At 36.8% G+C, this 19,571-nt stretch overlaps 2 protein-coding genes across 5 annotated transcripts in view; one reads left to right on the forward strand and one right to left on the reverse strand.

Moving 5' to 3' along the window:
* Window positions 1-19,571, reverse strand: part of LRBA (LPS responsive beige-like anchor protein) — a 723,276-nt gene that overhangs the window by 461,403 nt on the left and 242,302 nt on the right. For all 4 annotated transcript variants that reach the window (XM_043902582.1, XM_043902581.1, XM_043902579.1 and 1 more), the window contains exon 35: window positions 18,916-18,980. In XM_043902582.1, the coding sequence (XP_043758517.1) occupies window positions 18,916-18,980 (65 nt within the window). The remainder of the gene's footprint in view (window positions 1-18,915; window positions 18,981-19,571) is intronic.
* On the forward strand, window positions 12,720-13,349 carry LOC122694193 (transmembrane protein 126A-like). The gene has a single exon (XM_043902590.1). It carries the CDS (start codon window positions 12,721-12,723, stop codon window positions 13,312-13,314), a length of 594 nt encoding a protein of 197 aa, XP_043758525.1. The 5' UTR covers window position 12,720; the 3' UTR covers window positions 13,315-13,349.

Genomic DNA, 19,571 nt, shown 5'->3' on the forward strand with positions numbered 1-19,571 from the left:
TTGAGTAAATTATCCTTATTATCGCCAGCGTATAGAACAGTGCCTGATCATTGGTAGAGGACTAGCAGTGCTTACATGGCAAATAAACAGTTCAAACATTTGCTTATGCCAGGCAATTCTAGGCTACTATATGTGAGGAATACAAATAATCATAAAACTGTCCATGGGGAGTTTACAGTATAACACAGGAAGTTAGGACCACATGCAAGTAGCAAGGTAACTGTTATAAGTACCTTAAGGCTCTTAAGCCATTTTCTTATTTTCTTCAACACCATATAGCACATTCCCGGTTTATCTCCTGCTTAGTAGCTGCTTCTTCATTGTCTCCTTTCCCACTGCCTCCTCCTTGCACCACCTCTAAATTCCATAGTTTCCCAAAGCTCAGGTCCTCTATCAAAATTATTTCATAAATCCAATGACTTTAGACTCTCCCCTGCATGCTGCCGATTCCTATACCTCCATCCCTACATTTGGTTCCCTGTATTTTCCACCCACACAGTAAACTGTCAAACTGAAGTCTTCACTGGGACACCCAATGAGCATTTCAAATTTACCATTTCTAACACAGAACTCTTGATTTTACCTACCCACTGACAATAAAAACTCTTCCCCAATCCCTACCTCATTTTTCCCTACTTCAACAAATAATTCCTAAGTCCCCTTAAAGTGGCAGAATACTTAGTAACTGAACAACAAACAACAACAAAGTCCCCTTAAATATAGCCCTAGGATTATTGCTTGATTTACCTTTCCCTCACCTCCAAATCAAACTCATGGAAGCAAGTTCTACTGCTTTAACTCTTAAATATATCACATATCCATCTCTCTATCACCACTGCTCATCACATCAGTCTAAACCACCCTCACCTCTTGCCTGAAATACTGCAGTAGTATCTTCATCGATATACCTGCTTCCATTCTGCTCCATATGCTGACCCCATCACAATTCATTCTCCACCTTCCCCCTACCCTGCCTCTTGTTGGCTGGGCCCTGCAGCTTGTGGGATCTTAGCTCCCCAAACAGGGATTGATTTCAGACCCTCAGTAGTGAAAGTGTGGAGTCCTAACTAAGCTGGACTATAATTCATAATAATACTCCATAATTCATTCATTCTTTTAAAAGCACAGCTCATGCTGTACAGAAAACTGGATAACCATGTGCAAATTAATGAGGTTGGACCTTTACTTTAGACCATGTATAAAAACTGACTCAAATGGATTAAAGATGTACATATAACACAGACAAATATAAAACTCATAGAAGAAAACATAGTGAGAAGCTTCCTAACCTCTCATTGGCAATGAATTCTGGGATATGGCACCACAAGCACAGGCAACAAAAGAAAAAACACTTAAAAAATTTACAACTTAAAGCATCAACTTAAACTTAAAATTTTAAACTATCAAAATTTAAAACGTCTATGTGTCAAAGGACATAACACAGTAAAAAAGGCAATCCACAGGATGGGAGAAAATACTTGCAAATCATATACCTGATAAGGGGTTAATAACCAAAATACATATGAAAAAATCTCCTATAACTCAGTAACAAGAAAAAAAAAATAATTCAAAATGGGGCAAACTACTAAATAGCTATTTTGCCAGATAAGAGATAAAATAACTAGTAACACAGAAAAGAGACTAAACATCACTGAACATTAAGGAAATGCCAAATGAAGAAATACTACCTCACACCCATTAGGATGGCTACTATCAAAAAACTGAGAAAATTACTGTTGGCAAGAATACAGAGAAATTTCAACCTTTTTGCACTGTGGGTGGAAATGTAAAATTCTGTAGCCACTAAGGAAAGCAGAATGGCAGTTTCTTAAAAAATTAAAATATGACCTATATCTCATATGGCTCATCCATGTGTCATATGCCCCAGCAATCCCACTTCTGCACACACAGCCTAAGGAATCCAAAGCAGGGACTAGCAGCATTACACACAAAACCAAAAGGTGGAAGCAACTCAGTGGCTGCCAATCGGTGAAAGAATAAGTAAAACAGGGTGTGCACACATGATGAAATATTACTCTGCCGTAAAAAGGAAGGAAAGTCTAACAATGCTACAACATGGATGAACCCTGAAGATACCATGCTAAGTGGGGGGCGGGGGGGCGGGGAAGCCAGGAACCAAAGGACAATACTATACGATTCTACCAACATGAGATGCACAGAGGAGGCAAATTCACTGCACACGAATATACAATGGTGGCTGCCAGGGGCTGGGAGGAGCGAGGAGTGGGTACAGGATAGCAAGATGAGATGAGTTCCGAGCTCCGGGGATGGAAGCTGTAATGCTTGCACAGCAAAGGGAATGGACTTAATGACACTGAAGTGTATGCTTTTAAACGGGTAAAGTGTAACTTTTATATTGCGTATATTTTACCACATTTAAAAATAAGTTAAAACCTAAAAAATAAACATTTTACTTAAATGTTGCCATCAAAAAAAAAAAAACACACACATAAAACCCTAAGTCATATCACGCCACTACTCTGTTTAAAACTCTGCAACATATTTTTACCAAAATTAAAACAAAATTAAAACCAAACTTCTGACCACAACTCACAGGGACCTATGTGATTGGAAATCTGGATACTTTTGACATTTCCAACCTTCATTCTCTCCCTCAGTCATTTCGCTCCAGCCACTCTGGCCTTCTATTTGTTCCAATAATTCACAAACATCATTCCCTTCTCAAGGCCTTTGCTCTCGATATTTCCTTACCATACAATGTTATGACCTAGATCTGAAACTAGCTACTTCTCTTTATTCAAATCAAGTGTCACTTTTTCACACATCTCCTCTAAACACACTATTATCCGTTTCCCTATAAATTCTTCCCTCTCATAACATTATCCTATATTGTTTTCTTCTAAGCATTTATTACTGTCTGAATTATCTTATTTGTTCATTAACTTGTTTATTATTTGTTCTCTCTTCTATGACAGTAAAGTCTTATTCACAGCTGTATCTTCCAGCTCCAGAAAAGTGGCTGACACACAGTCTACAATCAATAAGTAAGCACTAACTGAATGATAGAAAATGAGTGCCAAACCACTCTAAATCTATTATTTCGTTTTTTCTCTACACCCAAAATTTTAATTTCCATAAGAGCTAGTTGAATCCTCATTCTCTCTAAGGAGTATTGCACAATTTTATCTTAAAAGGTCTTTATTTTATGCTAGTCGTATATCTAATGGTTGTTACATACACAGCAAATATTTCACTTGTTTACTCAGAATCATACTGTTCACACAGTATCATAGCTACATATATTACTCTACCCTCTGTACCAGACCATAAGAGACTGAAGAAGCACAAGCTTTACTTATTCTTCTTTAGTCAACCATAGCACCTAAGAGGTGCTCAGGTAGGCTGTACTTAATCATTATTTGATAAATGGATAGTTTGTGGCAATTCTTTAAAGTTCTCAAGTATCTAAATTTATCTAGGTAAATTAAAGCACAACTCTAGAGCTTTTAAATTAGACAACTACGTCAGAAATTTAAGTTTCAAAAATTTTCAGTACATAATAGAAAGTATTACTATCTAACCCTAGTCATTTAAAAGAATATTTTAAAATCTGATTACAATGTACTTGAGTATTTAGTGTTACTTCCAGAGAAGAAAGGAAGCATATACATTTTCCTTCATAATTTACAAAATGATTTTAAAATATAGTATTTTAGAAGGCCCTGACTACATGCTTCTCATTTAAGTTAGACACACAAATATGACTTTTCTTTTTATTATGGAAAACAAAAATGACTCCACAAAATAAGTAATAAGATATCTAAATGAATAAAGCATTTTGCTTTTCTAAGAGGCAAATATTTTCCATCTGTGTGCATATTTTCTCAAATATACAATTTATACAGTATTTAGCAACTGTAATCTTATTTAACAGTTATAAAAACTATCTTTCCAACAAAAAATTATAGGTGAATTAAAGTTCTAATTGTAATGAACAGTCTCAAAATAGTAGGTTTACTATTTAGTAAATTAAATCTCTAAAATGCAGAGCAAAAAATGATTCACATATATTAATATTAAGAAGAAAAACTATGTATAATTTATACCTCTAGCACAAGGAGGAAAGAAAACTGCTTATGTCAGCCTTAGGAAACAAACAGCCCTATCAAGTGACCAAGTAGGAAAGATTCACGCTAGCAGCTCAATAAATAACCATAATGATGACAACTGTCTCCCATTACTACATCACAGCCCATTGTCCACATCTGATTATACTAGTCTAGACCTTGGGTAAGCACATACACACATTTTCACCAAGAGTTATCCAATATTACTGCTCTGTTTCCTGGGCTTTCTATGACCCCCCATTAGCAGTGACAATCAGATTTTCTCTACTAAACATCTTCACCATTGATGGGAAAGGAAAGTTACCACTTTACCGTAGCCTAACAACTGAGAATATGGAAGCAATGTGTCTGAATTGGAAATCTCTCTTACACTATAATTTCTTTAGAATTAACCACAAACAATAGTCACAAAACAAATCTGAGATGAAAATGTTGTTTCCAAAGTCATCCTTTAGTAATATCACAACTAATAAAATATCACTTCTCAGAATATATTTTCATTTATTAATATAATCTTTATTCTTATATTGTAGTAAAGTGAAAGTGTTAGCTCAGTCGTGTCTGATTCTTTGCGAGCCCGTGGACTGTAGCCCACCAGGCTTCACTGTCCACGGGGTTCTCCAGGCAAGAATACTGGAGTGGAGAGCCATTCTGTTCTCCAGGGGATCTTCCTGACTCAGGGATCAAACTCGGCTCTCCCCCACTGGAGGCAGATTCCTTACCGTATGAGTAACCAGGAAAGCCCTATATGGCAGAAATATTACATAACTTTCCATGTAACCACCTCTTTGATCACATCACACACAGCATATTCAACAATTCAGTATCACAAAAATTCTTAAATGATCTCTTTATACTCCTTTCTGAGGTCAAGCCCTCAGTAACAATTTTGAGTAAGAGATACAAAGGGTCTAACATCATAGAATACACTAGCATGAAGGCTTAGAAACAGCACACTGATCATCAACAAAAGTATATTTTTAAACAAGCTTTTCAACATTCTCTAGGAGGCTCCATATAATACTTAAAGCCAATCTAGATCTTTCTTGGTTTAGAAATAGTCCAGGTGGTACCTACTTCTGCAGGCCAATACCCTTTATTAGGAAGACTACAATATATTCATACACTTTACTACAACTGGGCCAGAAAGAACAAATTATTTCTCATGAAACTTTAAGAACTCAGTAACTTAATATAAATTTCAAATCTAACATATATATACATATATATACACACACACTAGTCTAGACTTTCGGCAAGACTACATATATATACATATATATATATGATTGATATGTATATACTGATATCAATATACATAAATATATATACTGATATATATACTTATATAACATATATATCATATATGTATATATACTGATATCAATCTATTTTTCCAAACTTATTTTGCACAATAATCCCGAGCCGAACATTTTAAAACAATAGCTCATGGTAGGATAGAGGGCAGAATGGAAGCAGATGGGGGTCGCAAGTTGGCATGTTCTAGGTGAAACAAATTCTTAGGACTATAAAATATTTATTCTCAAGAATATGTATATAAAGTGGGAGAGAAGATAGCTTTATAATAAAAAAAGCAGAAACAAGGAAAACCACTCTGTTTACTCCCCACCTGGAATCCAGTTTAGGATTTCTCTGTCACAAAATATCTCCCATCTTCTAACTGCTTCTGTCACCACTTTGTATTTGCTTCTCACTTCACAGGAATATGTCCTTTTAAATTCCACCTTGACCACCTTATTTAAAATTGCAACATTCTCTGCCCCACAGTGCATCTATTCCCTTTATCTCTGTTTTAACTTTCTCACAGCACGTGGCACTTTCTGACCTAGCAAGAACATTTTAATTTCTTTATCGTCTATGTTAACTAAAACACATGATTAGAGCATAGCAATGTCTACTCTACCCACTGCTATACCCCCAGAGCCCAAATCACAGACCAGCACAGGCCGTCATGCATAAATACTTCTGAATGAATGAAGTGAACCAACTCTGTCTTCACTTTATTTTCATTTAGCTTTTCTCAAAGTTTACCTTTCTTTTTCGAGCCCTCTTCCCCACCCATTTGCCTCTTTTTTCTATATTCATTTTCATTTAATAAAGTAAATGATTCCATTTATATATAAACCATTGTAGTTTTTAACAATCTGTAAGATTGTGAACTTTGATACAGACACAAGCATATTCTACAGCATTCTGAATCCACACCACATTTTTCTGAAAACCATAAACTTTGGCCTTTGCTGAAAAAACTCAACTGCAGCGCCAAACATGTAAAGCCCTTAAACCCAGTAGGATTTAGCATTTTTAGGAAGTGAAAAACATAATTTTAATGCAGCACCATTATTTTACACTGATCATAACAAAACAAGCCTAAAAACTAACCACAAAAAACCAGCATCAAGCTGGAAAATTAAAAGTGAAAAATAATTTGACCATATGATTATTTTAAACCAAAACACATGAAGAAATGAAATAAGAAAAATGTGTTTATCCTAATTAAGCGGAGAAAATTCTAGTCCTCTTTAATAAGCCATTAAACTGTAGAAAATAATAAGCAGTAATTTAAATAGTCTAATCTTCAAGAGGAAAGAACACAATCCTTTCTAAATAACCCACACAAATTTCTACATCAATTCAATCCACAGTAAATGGAGATGAAATTATACTCTCAACAAATCTTTGAAACAACGTCCTATTATTCTACCTTCCAAAATATCTATACAACTGAACAAAGATCATAGCCAAACAACTGTTTATAATATTTAATTGGAGTCTTACTACACACATAATTTTAAAAATTTAACTGGAAAGTATATGGCTCTTTAAGAAACTCTCCAGAGTTTCCAACAAATTAATCCCACTTTCATTCCAAGTATATCTTTGGTTACCTCAGATAAGACTACATCCTACCTAAACTGCTTACTTAAGAGCAACAAATACCTTTGTAGTTTATCAAAATGTAACCCAAATAATTGCCAAGAGCGTCAGAATAAAATGAAAAATGCTTTTGTCTTCTCTCCCTCCCTCTCTCTCCCTCTTTGCCTTGCTTCCCGTTCATTCTTCTGACTTATTTAACAGACATTTATTAGGACTCTATGATATTTGAAGTGAAGGGAAATGCTGGAGCTACAAAATGACTGTTCAGGAAGCACAAGAGCAACGGAAGCAGTTGAATTCTAAAGAGACAGACAAGCGTATTAGTACTAGAAACATTATGTCTTTTATGAGGGCTATTTACATATTCAGATACAAGTCTGAATTATTGCCTCAATAAGCAGACACTGACTATCCCCAGGGGATAATTAAGCAATATGCCCAACAGTATGTGGGATAATCTGCCTTTCTGCGCTTTTCAAGGATGGGAAAAAGGAGAGACTCCTAGTAGCAAGTTTAAGAGTAAAATCCTAGGAGGCTATAGAAGTTCTCAAAATGTATTTTTAATAAACTAAACCCAACAGTTTAAACAGAGGTCATTTTATAATTACTTATATATTTTAAAAGTTATAAAATTCAAGATGAAAATTTTTATCTTAAAATTTTTAACAGATACTAATCCTTTAAACTAGGTTCCACAGTCTACTGCTGTGCTGAGCTTAGTCGTTCATTCATGTCCGACTCTTTGCGACCCCAAGGCCTGTAACATGCCAGGCTCCTCTGTCCATGGGGATTCTCCAGGCAAGAATACTGGAGTGGGTTGCCATGCCCTCCCCCAGGGGATCTTCCCAACCCAGGGACTGAACCCAGGTCTCCTGCATTGCAGGCGGATTCTTTACCGTCTGAATCACCAGGGAAGCCCCTCCACTGTCTACTACCTTTCTGATCTTTACCATCAAAAATTTAAAAATCTTGATCAGCCAATGGAATTGTGTCTGTTTTTCACTTTAAAATATAACTGAGGAGACAAATGAAAAATCTATGTACCAAAGACAGGATCCCTTTTAAGCTATATAAACTTTACTGATAGGGAATCTGCACTGATTTTTCAAAATCCTAGAGTATAAGAACAAAACTAGGACCATCTAAATAAATAAAATATCCAATATTCATCCATTACATTGCTCCTTCTAACACAAGTCAAACAACTGAAGTTATAAGACTTAGTAACACTCATAGAGCTGCTATTACCACTGCCTAGGACAACATCAGGGACTTAAAATACATAAACTATTTGCTGTCTGGATGTCAGGCAAGCTGGCAGGAAGAAAGAAGGCAACATAGCAGCTGCATCTATTTCTGCTGGCAAAATTAACACCAGTATTGAGATACTAAAATGTTTAGAAGAGAGCAATAAAACAATTAAGGGTAACAAAGAATAAGAAGAAGGCCAAAATATGAACTCTAAACCCCTTTATCCAAACGAGCAAAGATTTTTAAGGTTCACTGATAAAGAATTTAATTTAAAAATGTAAGCAACAGTTCTACTGGCATTAGTTTTTAATTCACTTTTCAGTTAAATATATTTTTATGGTGAAAGAAAAGGCAACTAACATAAAATGAAATCCAGTACACAAGTAAGTCACCCAAAGCCCTATATACATAATAATGTTACCTACCACACTGGGTATTTAGAATAGACTTTCTGATTTCCTATTAATGTGGTGCCACAGAATCACAAAACACTCTAAAAAAAGGCTTTAATACGCTTTAAACAATTCAAAACTGTTCAAAGAAACCTGTGTTTTTCAGAATGAATAGAACACTTTTAGATCAATGATTTACATATTTGAAAAGTTAACTGAGGTGATAGTGATGATAGTGATTCAATGTATCACAAAATAATCATAAACAAAATTATGATTCAGAAATAAAGTCCTTACAAAATGTGGAAATTTATTTTTTTAAACTTAAATCTTTCATTATATGTTAATATATTTTACTTTGTCTTGGTAAAAACTGTCAAAGAAATACTACTTGATCATGTCAGTGATTACACAAAATGGATTTAAAATGGATTGCTACTTACAAGAAAAATATAAATAATTCAACTTAAAACTATCAAAACGAGTGTATTTAGAAAGAAAGTATCTAATCAATTAAACAGGTAAGTTAAGAGAAACATTTCTACCAAACAATTACTTATGCCTGACCTAAGTAATTGATATGTTAATGACACCCATCAAGTCCGATAAACCCCATGCTGTAGTCTCAGTCTATAAAGGTCTACATGTTATTTACACTAATAAAACATTAATCAAGGCCAAAATTTATAGCAGCTACTCTATAAATGAGGTCAAAGCAGGTCAGACTTACATAAAAAGAAAGAGGAAAAAAAGAAAAAAAAAAAGAAAAAAGGTCAGTCTCTGCAGTGAAAAGAAAACCCTTATTACTTATTCTTCTTGCCCCTGGGATTAAGTCCAGTAGCTGAACACTGCTACACAAATACATCCATTGCTACGTAAACTCATTTAACCTCAATGTGCTGAATATTTATAAAAGGAAAGTTAAGCCCACTGATTTTAGAGAAATAAATCTCTAAATTGTTCCTTTAAAATACATTCTACCCTTAAAGAGAGAATAAAAATTTCAAATAGCACTTCCATTATTTCAGTAAAGAAAGTTAGTTCTCTTTATACCAATGTTTATTTCTAACATTTGCTAAGGGATTTCTGCAGGCAAAGCACAGAGGTAAAGAAGACAGTTTAACCACCGGAGGCAAACAAATCCAGAGTGAGAGAGACGTTAAGAGAACAGGAAAAAGGTATTATAAAACCTGTAATCACATGTGATATAAAAACAAAGAAGTTTTTCAAATAATTGTTTCCTCAATAAGAAACAATAAGTAAGAGTTACTCTGGGTAAAATATTTGAGAGTAACATAAAACTCATTTCTTTACAAGACAGATAAAAAAATTTAGTGTAAAATATTTATTATATGTCTATGTATTTTGTTTTTTCTTGGAATTAATATTCAAAGAAATATCACTTGACTATTGTCAAGATTATCTGTATACACGAAATTTCTGTTTAAGAAATAATGACATTTGCATGGAAAATGGCAGTAACTGAAATAAAAACTGTTAAGTGTTCTTACAGAATCTTATCGATTAAACACAAATACTCACTGGCTTTGCTAGGCCCTTCTCCGGCAGCCAAGAATACTACAATAAGCAAGACACAGAGGGCCTGCCCTCAGTGAGCAAGTGCAGGAAGACAGACAACACAACAAACCCAGGAAGACAGCAAAAGAGAGCAGGAGGAAATTTTTAAGAAATGAGATAAAAGTGACCTGGGTAACAGGATTCAGGGAGGACTTCTGAAAAGGTAACATCTGAACTGGGCCTTAAATCAGAATGAACCAGACATGTAAAGATCTGGGGACCAACCTCCCAGCTATGGTGAAATAAAGAGACCAGCAAATCATTTCCTAGAAAAACAGCATAGAACTGAAGAAAAATAATCAATTCAGGGTTCTGAAGACTGACAAAAATGAATGAAATGAAGTCGATCAGTCGTGTCCGACTCTTTGCAACCCCATGAACTATAGCCTACCAGGATCCTCAGTCCATGGAATTTTCCAGGCAAGAATGCTGGAGTGGGTCGCCATTTCCTTCTCCAGGGGATCTTCCCGACCCAGGGATGGAAGCCAGGTCACCCACATTGTAGGCAGACACTTGACTCTCTGAGCCACCAGGGAAGTCCGCAAACAACAAAATTCACAATAATTTTATTCACAAAAATGTGCTAAACATTGAGTAAGAATAAACGGAGTCTGTAGCAATCTTTTCCAGAAATGTCCCACCCAAACACCATACATGTAAAAAGGCTCATCAATTTATGGCTCCTTATGAAACCAGCAACTTCACTTCCAGAGATGGCTGACTTGATCTGGAAGGGAGGACACAAAATGAAGATATTGCATGTCAAGCTGAAAACCAGAAAACCCTACACCTCTCCTAGAATGAAATTACATTTAAAGTTAGAATGGGAGATCAAAAATTAAGAAAGGGATATCCTGAAAATGAATTAGCATAATAAGAATTTCACACATGGCTCTCTGAGCCATTGAGCACACATACAACACAGACTCGATAATGACCAACAGGAAGTAAAAGCTAGAGATGAAAACAACTGCAAATTTAAATGTGTTCATCAAACCAAACACAGATCTACCAGCCATACATGGTCAAAGTTTTCAGCAAGAGTTTGACCAACCATTCATTGACCTCAGCTATGGAGAAAAAGGTGTGACCCCTTAAAAGTCAGACTGAAAAAAAAAGAAGAATTCTAAAACAGCTAAGCAGCAACATTAATGGACCATACCATAAGAGATCAATTCTGCAAATTAAGCCCAAGCAAGTAACTTTCAAAAGTCAACAAACAAAACTGAATTCAACAACCATAAAAAGAATTGTATAGCACATCAAAGCACAAATTAGCCCAAGTATACAGAGTCAGTTCAACATTCCAGAGTCAGTCAACATAATCCATTATACATAAACAAGCCAAAAAGAAAAATCAAACGGTCATATCGATAGACACCAAAAAAGCACTTGACATAATTAAATGCCCACTGATGATACATACAATCTCTCATAAACTAAGAATAGAAGAAAACTTCCTCAACTTGATGGAATATCTACCAAAAGCTAACTTCAAATTTAATGGTGAAAAACTAGAAACTTTCCCATTAAGATCAGTACAAGGCAAGGATGATGCCCCTCTCACCACTCCTCTTCAACATTCTACCAGAGAAAAGCAGACAGGAAAAGGAAACAGAAAGCATACAGATTGGTAGGTAAGATGTAAGGATGCCTCTCATCAGAGATAACATGATCATTTATGTAGAAAACCCAAAACAACTAAACTTATACTTTTATCTCACGCTCTACAAAAACACTGGGTTTAACTGGTGGTTCAGTGGTAAAGAATCTACCTGCCAAAGTAGGAGATTCAGGAGAGGGTGGTTCAATGCCTGGGTTAGGAAGATACCCTAGAGGAGGACACGGCAACACATTCTAGTATTCTTGACTGGGAAATCCCATGAACTGAAGAGCCAGGCATGCTACAGTCCATGGGGTCCCAAAAGGAGTCAAACATGACTTAGCAGCCACACACAGCATACAAAAACATTAACTCAAAATGAACCACAGATGTAAATGTAGAGGCTAAAACTACAAAATTTCAAAAGATAAAAAAAAAATTCTAGAACAAAAAGAAAACCCTACAACTTGTTTTAAGCTAAAATGTCTTAAATTTGCCAGCAAATCATAATCCATAAAAGAAAAATATTGGTAAGTGATACTTTGTCAAAATTTTAAACTTCTGATCTTCAGCAAAAATGTAAGGGCAAGTCACAGAGAAAATGTCTGCAAATCATGTATATGACAAAATGGTGCATCCAGAAAAATATAACCTACTGTTTAAAAATTAGAAGTCACACAACAAAGTTTTTAAAAGGGCAAAAGATGCACAGAGGAAACCCAATCCGCCGCCGGCTCCGACCCGGCGCCCGCCTCGGGCCGGTCACGTGGCGCCCAAAATGGCCGCGCCCGGCCGACTCTAGTGGAGCGTGGGGCGAGCCTTCGCGGGGCCGGAGGAGACCCGCCGAGGCCGCGGCTGCACGGAGACGCGCTAAGGTTCATCGCTCAAGATGAAAAATCGTGAACCAGATGATACTATCATCAAGGAGAACTTAATTGATATCATAGCCCGAAAAATTAACCAACTCCCAGAAGCAGAAAGGAATCTGCTTGAAAATGGATCAGCATATGTTGGACTCAATGCTGCTCTCTGTGGCCTAATAGCAAATAGTCTTTTTCGACGCATCTTACATGTGACACAGGCTCGTATAGCTGCTGGCTTACCAATGGCAGTGATCCCATTTTTGACAGCAAATGTATCTTATAAAGGTTTTGTAAGTTTACCTTTGAATACAGGTGATCTGCATTGTGAAACCTGCACAATAACACGAGGTGGATTGGTTGGTCTTGTTTTCGGTGGCCTGTACCCTGTTTTTTTGGCTATCCCTGTGAATGGTGACCTAGCAGCTAGGTATAATTCAGCCCTGCTACCAGAGAAAGGAAACATCTTAAATTACTGGATTAGGATTTCTAAGCCTGTCTTTAGAAAGATGTTATTTCCCATTTTGCTCCAGACTGGGTTTGCTGCATACCTTGGGTCTAGACAATATAAACTACTTATAAAGGCTCTTCAGTTACCAGAACCTGGCCTAGAAATTGAGTGATTATTAAGCAAATCTGTACACAAAAATAAAACTATTAAAAAAAAAAAAAAAAGATTCACAGAGACATTTTCCCAAAGGCGACATTTGAAAAAACACTCAACAGCATTAGCCATTAGGGGAATGCAAACAAAAACCAGAGTAAGATACCCACCAGGCTAACTAGGAAAACAGCCTAGCAGTTACTTAAAAAATTACACACAGACTTCCCATTCCACTCACCAACTGTACTCCCAGGTATCTACCCAAGAGAAACAAAAGTGCATGTCCACACAAAGCCTCCTACACAAACTCACAGAGAAGTGTTATTTGTAACAGTCAAAACAGAAAGTAATCCAAATGTTCACTGACTACTGAAGGGATAAGCAAAATGTGGTATACCCATGTAACAGAATACCATTAATCAATACAAAAGAACAAAATTCTGATACATGCTACAATGTGGGTAAAAGCACCAGGAGTTAGTGTAAGAACAGTGTTGGAGAAAGTGACAGTGACGCAAAATCTAAAATCAATGAGAAATAAACAGGAGACATTTGAGGTATGGAGAAAGGGACAACAGAGGATGAGATGGTTGGATGGCATCACTGACTTGACAGACTTGAGTCTGAGCAAGCTCCAGGAGTTGGTGATGGACAGGGAAGCCTGGCGTGCTGCAGTCCATGGGGTCTCAAAGAGTCGGACACGACTGAGTGACTGAACTGACATACAGGCACCAACTGATGAGGGACGGTGAGTGATACGGTCTACAAACGTAAGATTTAAAGCTTACCAAGATCCTCGTCTGACAACTACCCGAACTGCCTCTCCTCCTGCAATCTTTTCTTCCACCCTACCTCAGCCATTTACGGCTTGGTCATATGCCACAGCACATCATTTCCAATAACGGAATGGCCTTGGTCTACTTGCCCCCATCTCTTCACTACTACCTCTCATGTTCAGAGCTCAGTCATTCTACTATCACCTCTCTAACAGTCCTTAGAGTTCCAATCTATCCACCCAATCTTTTTCTTTATAGTCACTCTCCAGCCCTAGCTTAACAATTACTATCCTGTGGCCAATGATCATAATCACTCTCTTGCACAAAAGTTTGACTCCCTTGTCTTGCTCACCCATATTCACTTGACAAAACCTAAACCCATTTAAGCCTCTCATTCTACTTCCATGTTTACCTTCCAGACTCTACAACTACATGAAACATCTTCCCATATTACCGTAAATGACCCACCATTTTGTATACAAATTCACCCACTCTCTAACCTACTTTTAAAAATCATTGCAGAAATTCTCACCTATCTCTTCTACATTGATTTCCCCACTTTTTACCACAAAACTGTTCTCTTGCTCTCATTTTTCGAAAACCCTATTTCCTTTGACTCTATTCCCTCCCACTCCATTTATTTTTCTCCCCTCTGTAACAAAATTCCTCTAAAGAACTGTTTATACATATTCTAATAACTCCTCTTCTCTCGTTCTCTTTTCTAAATTCACTGCAAATAGGCTTTTTTTCCACTCTCCCAAAACTACTCCTGTCCAAATCACAAGCAACTTCTGAGCCTATGGTCAAATCTGTCATCACCTTATCACCTTAATGATTTGATCTAGTCTCAAGACATTAAATATCATCTATATGCTTATGACACCCAAATTTAGGTCTCTAATCTGGAGAAATAATTAGCAACTGTCTATTTAGTATCTCTCCCCTGGAGAAGGAATTGCAACCCACTCCAGTATTCTTGCCTGGAGAATCCCATGGACAGAGGAGCCTGGTGGGCTGTGGTCCATGGGGTCACAAAGAGCTGGACACAACAGAGTGACTTTCACTTGACATTTAACATCTCTACCTGGATGTCTGTGTGCAGGCTAAGTCAATTCAGCCATGTCCAACACTTTGCAACCCTATGGACTGTAGCCCGCCAGGCTCCTCTGACCATGGGATTCTCCAGGCAAGAACACTGGAGTGGGTTGCCATTTCCTTCTCCAGGGGATAATCCCCAACCCAGGGATTGAACCCGGGTCTCTTAAGGCTCCTGCACTGGCAGCAGGGCTTTACCACTAGAGTCACCTGGGAAGCCCTCCTTGATGTCCACTCAAGATCTAAAAACCAGTATTAGATCATCAAAGATTTGATTAAATCTTCAAAACTGAACTCTTGATGTCTCCCAATAACTGCTTTATTAACAAATTTTACCATCCTGGTTGACAGAAACACCATCTTTTCAGCTGCAGAGGCCAAAAATGTTAAGAGCAATACTGGACTCCTAGTTTTCTCTCTCAACCCACATCTGATGCATTAGTACTGAAACATCCTACCGGCTTTATCTTCAAAGTATATTCACAATGCTCCTACAGTTTACCTCTTCTACTGCTACTGCTTTTACCTACATGCCCCTATGATTAACTCCTTCACTTCCTTCAAACGGGGCTCACACAAATGTCACTTTCTGGATGACCTATAATATAATCAATCTTTAAACTACAAACTAAACCCTTAATATTTCCTTTAAAAATTTCCTTCAACTTGCTTAACATTATCTTTATCCAAAGAACTTACCACCTTTCATGTATTATATAAACCATTACTTATTTTGTTTATTGTTTATAGCTTTTCGGTGACTGTTCGAAAGTAAGACCCCCCCCCAAAAAAAAAGAATCTTTGGCTGCTTTGTTTATTGTTGTATCCAAAGAATCAAGGACAATTATGATACAAAGTCAGTGCATATATACTGGCTGAATGAATAGATGAGGAAACAGAGGCTCACAGAAGTAACAGTACTTCCCAAATATCAAAGCTGGCACTTGAACCCTAAGTTAACTTCAAAGCTAATACTATTAATCACAAGGCTATTCTGCCTTATCTATTAAATGTAACAGTAACTTGCATAATTGAGGGCATTTACACTTAGTAGAACCTAAACAAAATTGACTTTTATAACAAGTTTTCTTTAAAAAAAGAAAAAACTGGTGTTAATCAGTGTTTTGCATTAAGTAGAGCAAATACATATTCGATCAACAGCACTCAGTCTCTTTTTATATATATACACTATAAAAGCATCTAATTCCTCAGTGCTGAAATTCAGCCAAAGAGCTTTTTTCTTGGTGAGTAAGCACTTTGAAATTTTTGCTGAAAGTGAGACTAAATTAGTCATTCACTCATTGAGAAATATTATTGATTTCCCAACACTTGTCAGACTCCAAACTATGATTAGTTCTGCTTCTCACATAGATCACTGTAATAATTTTGTTATTGTTCCTCGTTTCAACCAGGTCTCCTCTCCTTCAACCCGTCCTAAGATCACTGCTAGTTATTTTTTCAAAATCCAAATATTACAATCATACTTCTTTTCTAAAAATCTTTCAAAGCTTCCCACTGCCTTTGTTTAGATAAGAAAGCTCAAACACACCACGTTAGACCTTTTATGATCCAGATGACCAATTCACATACAACTCACAATTCACACACCCACACAGCATCCCACATCACAGCATCTTCAGATATTATATTCCCTCTATTAAGAATGCTTTTCAAAAAAAAAAAAAGAATGCTTTTCACACATATGTCTTCTCCAACTTACCCATAACCCCCACTTTTTCAAAGTCTATTTTACTAACACAACTCATCCTTGAAAATACATCTCAGGAATCATGTTTCCCTAGGGAGGTTTTACCTAACTCTGCAATACTAAATTGTGAAGTCTTTCCCTTCATTCTCATTCCTACCTTCTAGCACAGAATTTAGCAGTTGGTTGCAGGTTTATTTATCTGTATTCAGTACTAATCTGTGAGCACCTATAATTATTTGATAAGTGGAATAATCTTAGTAGCATTTAATATAAAATAAACAGTTCCTTTTTTTTTTTTTTAATTTTGAAAAAGAAAGTGGAGCTGCTCAGTCGGGACCGACTCTTCGTGACCCCATGGACTGTAGCCTACCAGGCTCCTCTGTGCATGGGATTTTCCAGGCAAGAGTACTGGAGTGGGTTGCCACTGCCTTCTCCAGGGAATGTTCCCGACCCAGGGATTGAACCCAGGTCTCCGACACTGTAGACAGATGCTTTTACCATCTGAGCGACCAGGGAAGTCCATTTTTTACTTTTACTTGCATTTATTTTTGTGACATTTCTTCCCGGGTCGTAAGTTTTTGTTTCTTCAGTTTCTTCTGGGATATCTTTTTCTTCCGTGCAACCTCCTCTTCTGGTTTAGGAACAACCTGTTCCTTTTCAGTAAGGATCATCTCCGTGCGGCAAGGAGAGCTCATGCAGGGGTTGATCCGACCATGAGCTCTGTAACCCTGAGCAGCATCTTGAGGGCTGTGTTCACCTGAATGTGCTCAATGACCAGAGAATCTACATCTAAGCCCTTAAGCTCAGCATTACTCTGCATTTTTAAGCACATGCAATAAAAGTTCAGCACACCTTCTGAGCCACCGACCCTGCGTCCAGCCCCACCGTTCGGCCTGTGCACACCTGCCAACCCCACCGCTGCAGGGGTGGGATGGCTCACACTGCTTCTGTAAAGTGACCTCCGTCAGATGCTTGGTGGCTGTCTGGATATGCACACCCTTCATGGCCTGGGCAGTTTCACGAGCGTTCTTAAAGTGAACACGAAGATCTAAACCTCTTGATTTGCATGATTCTGTGGGGTTTTCTGGGTCGAGTGAGTAGTGCACCATTTTTAGAGGTCACCTCAGCCCACTTACCAAGAGAGGAACAGTTCCCTTTTTTATAACATTAACGAGACAGAGGCTGAATTCCTAGCTACTGCTTCAAAATTTTCCTGTGAGTGATGGTGTCTGTTTCTCCGTGTTAGCCAGAACACTATAAGGAAACATTCTTAAACAATAACTATGTTCTGAATGCTATTTCCAATAGCAGTCAATCACACCTTTTAATCTATACTCTGGGTCTTTAGTTCAACTAATCCAAAACCAGGCTTCCCCAGTGGCTCAGCTGGTAAAGAATCAGCCTATAATGCAGGAGACCTGGGTTCAATCTCTGGGCTGGGAAGATCCCCTGGAGAAGGGAATGGTTACCCACTCCAGTATTCTGGCCTGGAGAATTCTATGGAGTGTACAATCCAAAATCAGATGCCACAAAACAGGCATAAAGTAGTCCACTCATCGTTTCTTCATTTTTACCTTGATTTTCTCACTTCCTTAAATCTCTTTTCACACTTGTATCTTTCTTTTTATATCTGTACTTCATGTTTCTTATTACTGGATTTTCTTTCCCTGAATTCTTCTTCCCTTATACCCAGGCCATGACATGAGATGATATAGACATGTTAGTCTTATTATTGCTCTAAAATATAATGGAATTTGAGAAAGTTTGAAAAAGATTTGTTTTCTCCATATCTGCAAATAGAATCATCAGTTTATTTTTGCCAAACTCAGCCTTACTTATTGAAAAATAAAGAATAGACTTTACCATGAAGCATATAACCATGAAGATAACAATAAAATGATAAAATACTTAAGTATTTATAATAATTAATATCTAACTCACTATATTACTGTCTGTAAAATCAATACCAAAAATATTAGTTCAAATAGCAAAAAATAACAAGATTCTAAAGTAAAATATAAATGGATATAAAATAGATTACCTTCCTTCATTGACAAGTTCAATAAAAGCAAGGCCTGCATTCTTCTGAATAGAATTCTGCCACTCCTAAAAAAATAGTAGACAATAGCTGAACAAAGTTCACTTAGTAGGTTATTTCTTTAAAACAACAATTACAAAAAACATCACCCATATCAATTACATACTTTGGCTCGTCGTGGAAAAGTTTTGTTAAACATGCTCTCTACCTAGCAGCCCATGAACACATAAATAATTGACATTAAAATGGAAACAAAACAAGTCAGCAACAGTTAGATTCTAGATAAACTAAATGAGTCTACCTATATATATCTTGCCCTTTTAGTTCTATATCAGTATATCCCAGTAATTTAACTGAAATAGTTTGAAAGAAGGCAGCAAAGACGACCAAGGACAAAGGTTTTGGTTTTGTTTCCTTAAGAAACAAAAGAGAGGAAGATGGAATTAAGTAGCTCCATAAACTTAATAAATAGCATATGTCCTACAAAATTTGATGACTAAAGATTGAGAAAGAGACAAGAAAAATGAATGAATTTGGCTAGACCACTTTCAAAATAGAAAACCAAAAGTCACTAGCCTATGAATTAGCAAATGATGGTGTAAATATATTAAAATATTCTTTATGAGTAAGTCACCCAGTAAAAAGCCATAGAAAGAAAT

This window comes from Cervus elaphus, chromosome 5 (assembly GCF_910594005.1).
Source record: "Cervus elaphus chromosome 5, mCerEla1.1, whole genome shotgun sequence".
NCBI lineage: Eukaryota > Metazoa > Chordata > Mammalia > Artiodactyla > Cervidae > Cervus > Cervus elaphus.

Coding starts and splice junctions, on each gene's coding strand:
- LOC122694193 (XM_043902590.1), top strand. CDS start 12,721: ATGAAAAATCGTGAACCAGATGATACTATCATCAAGGAGAACTTAATT.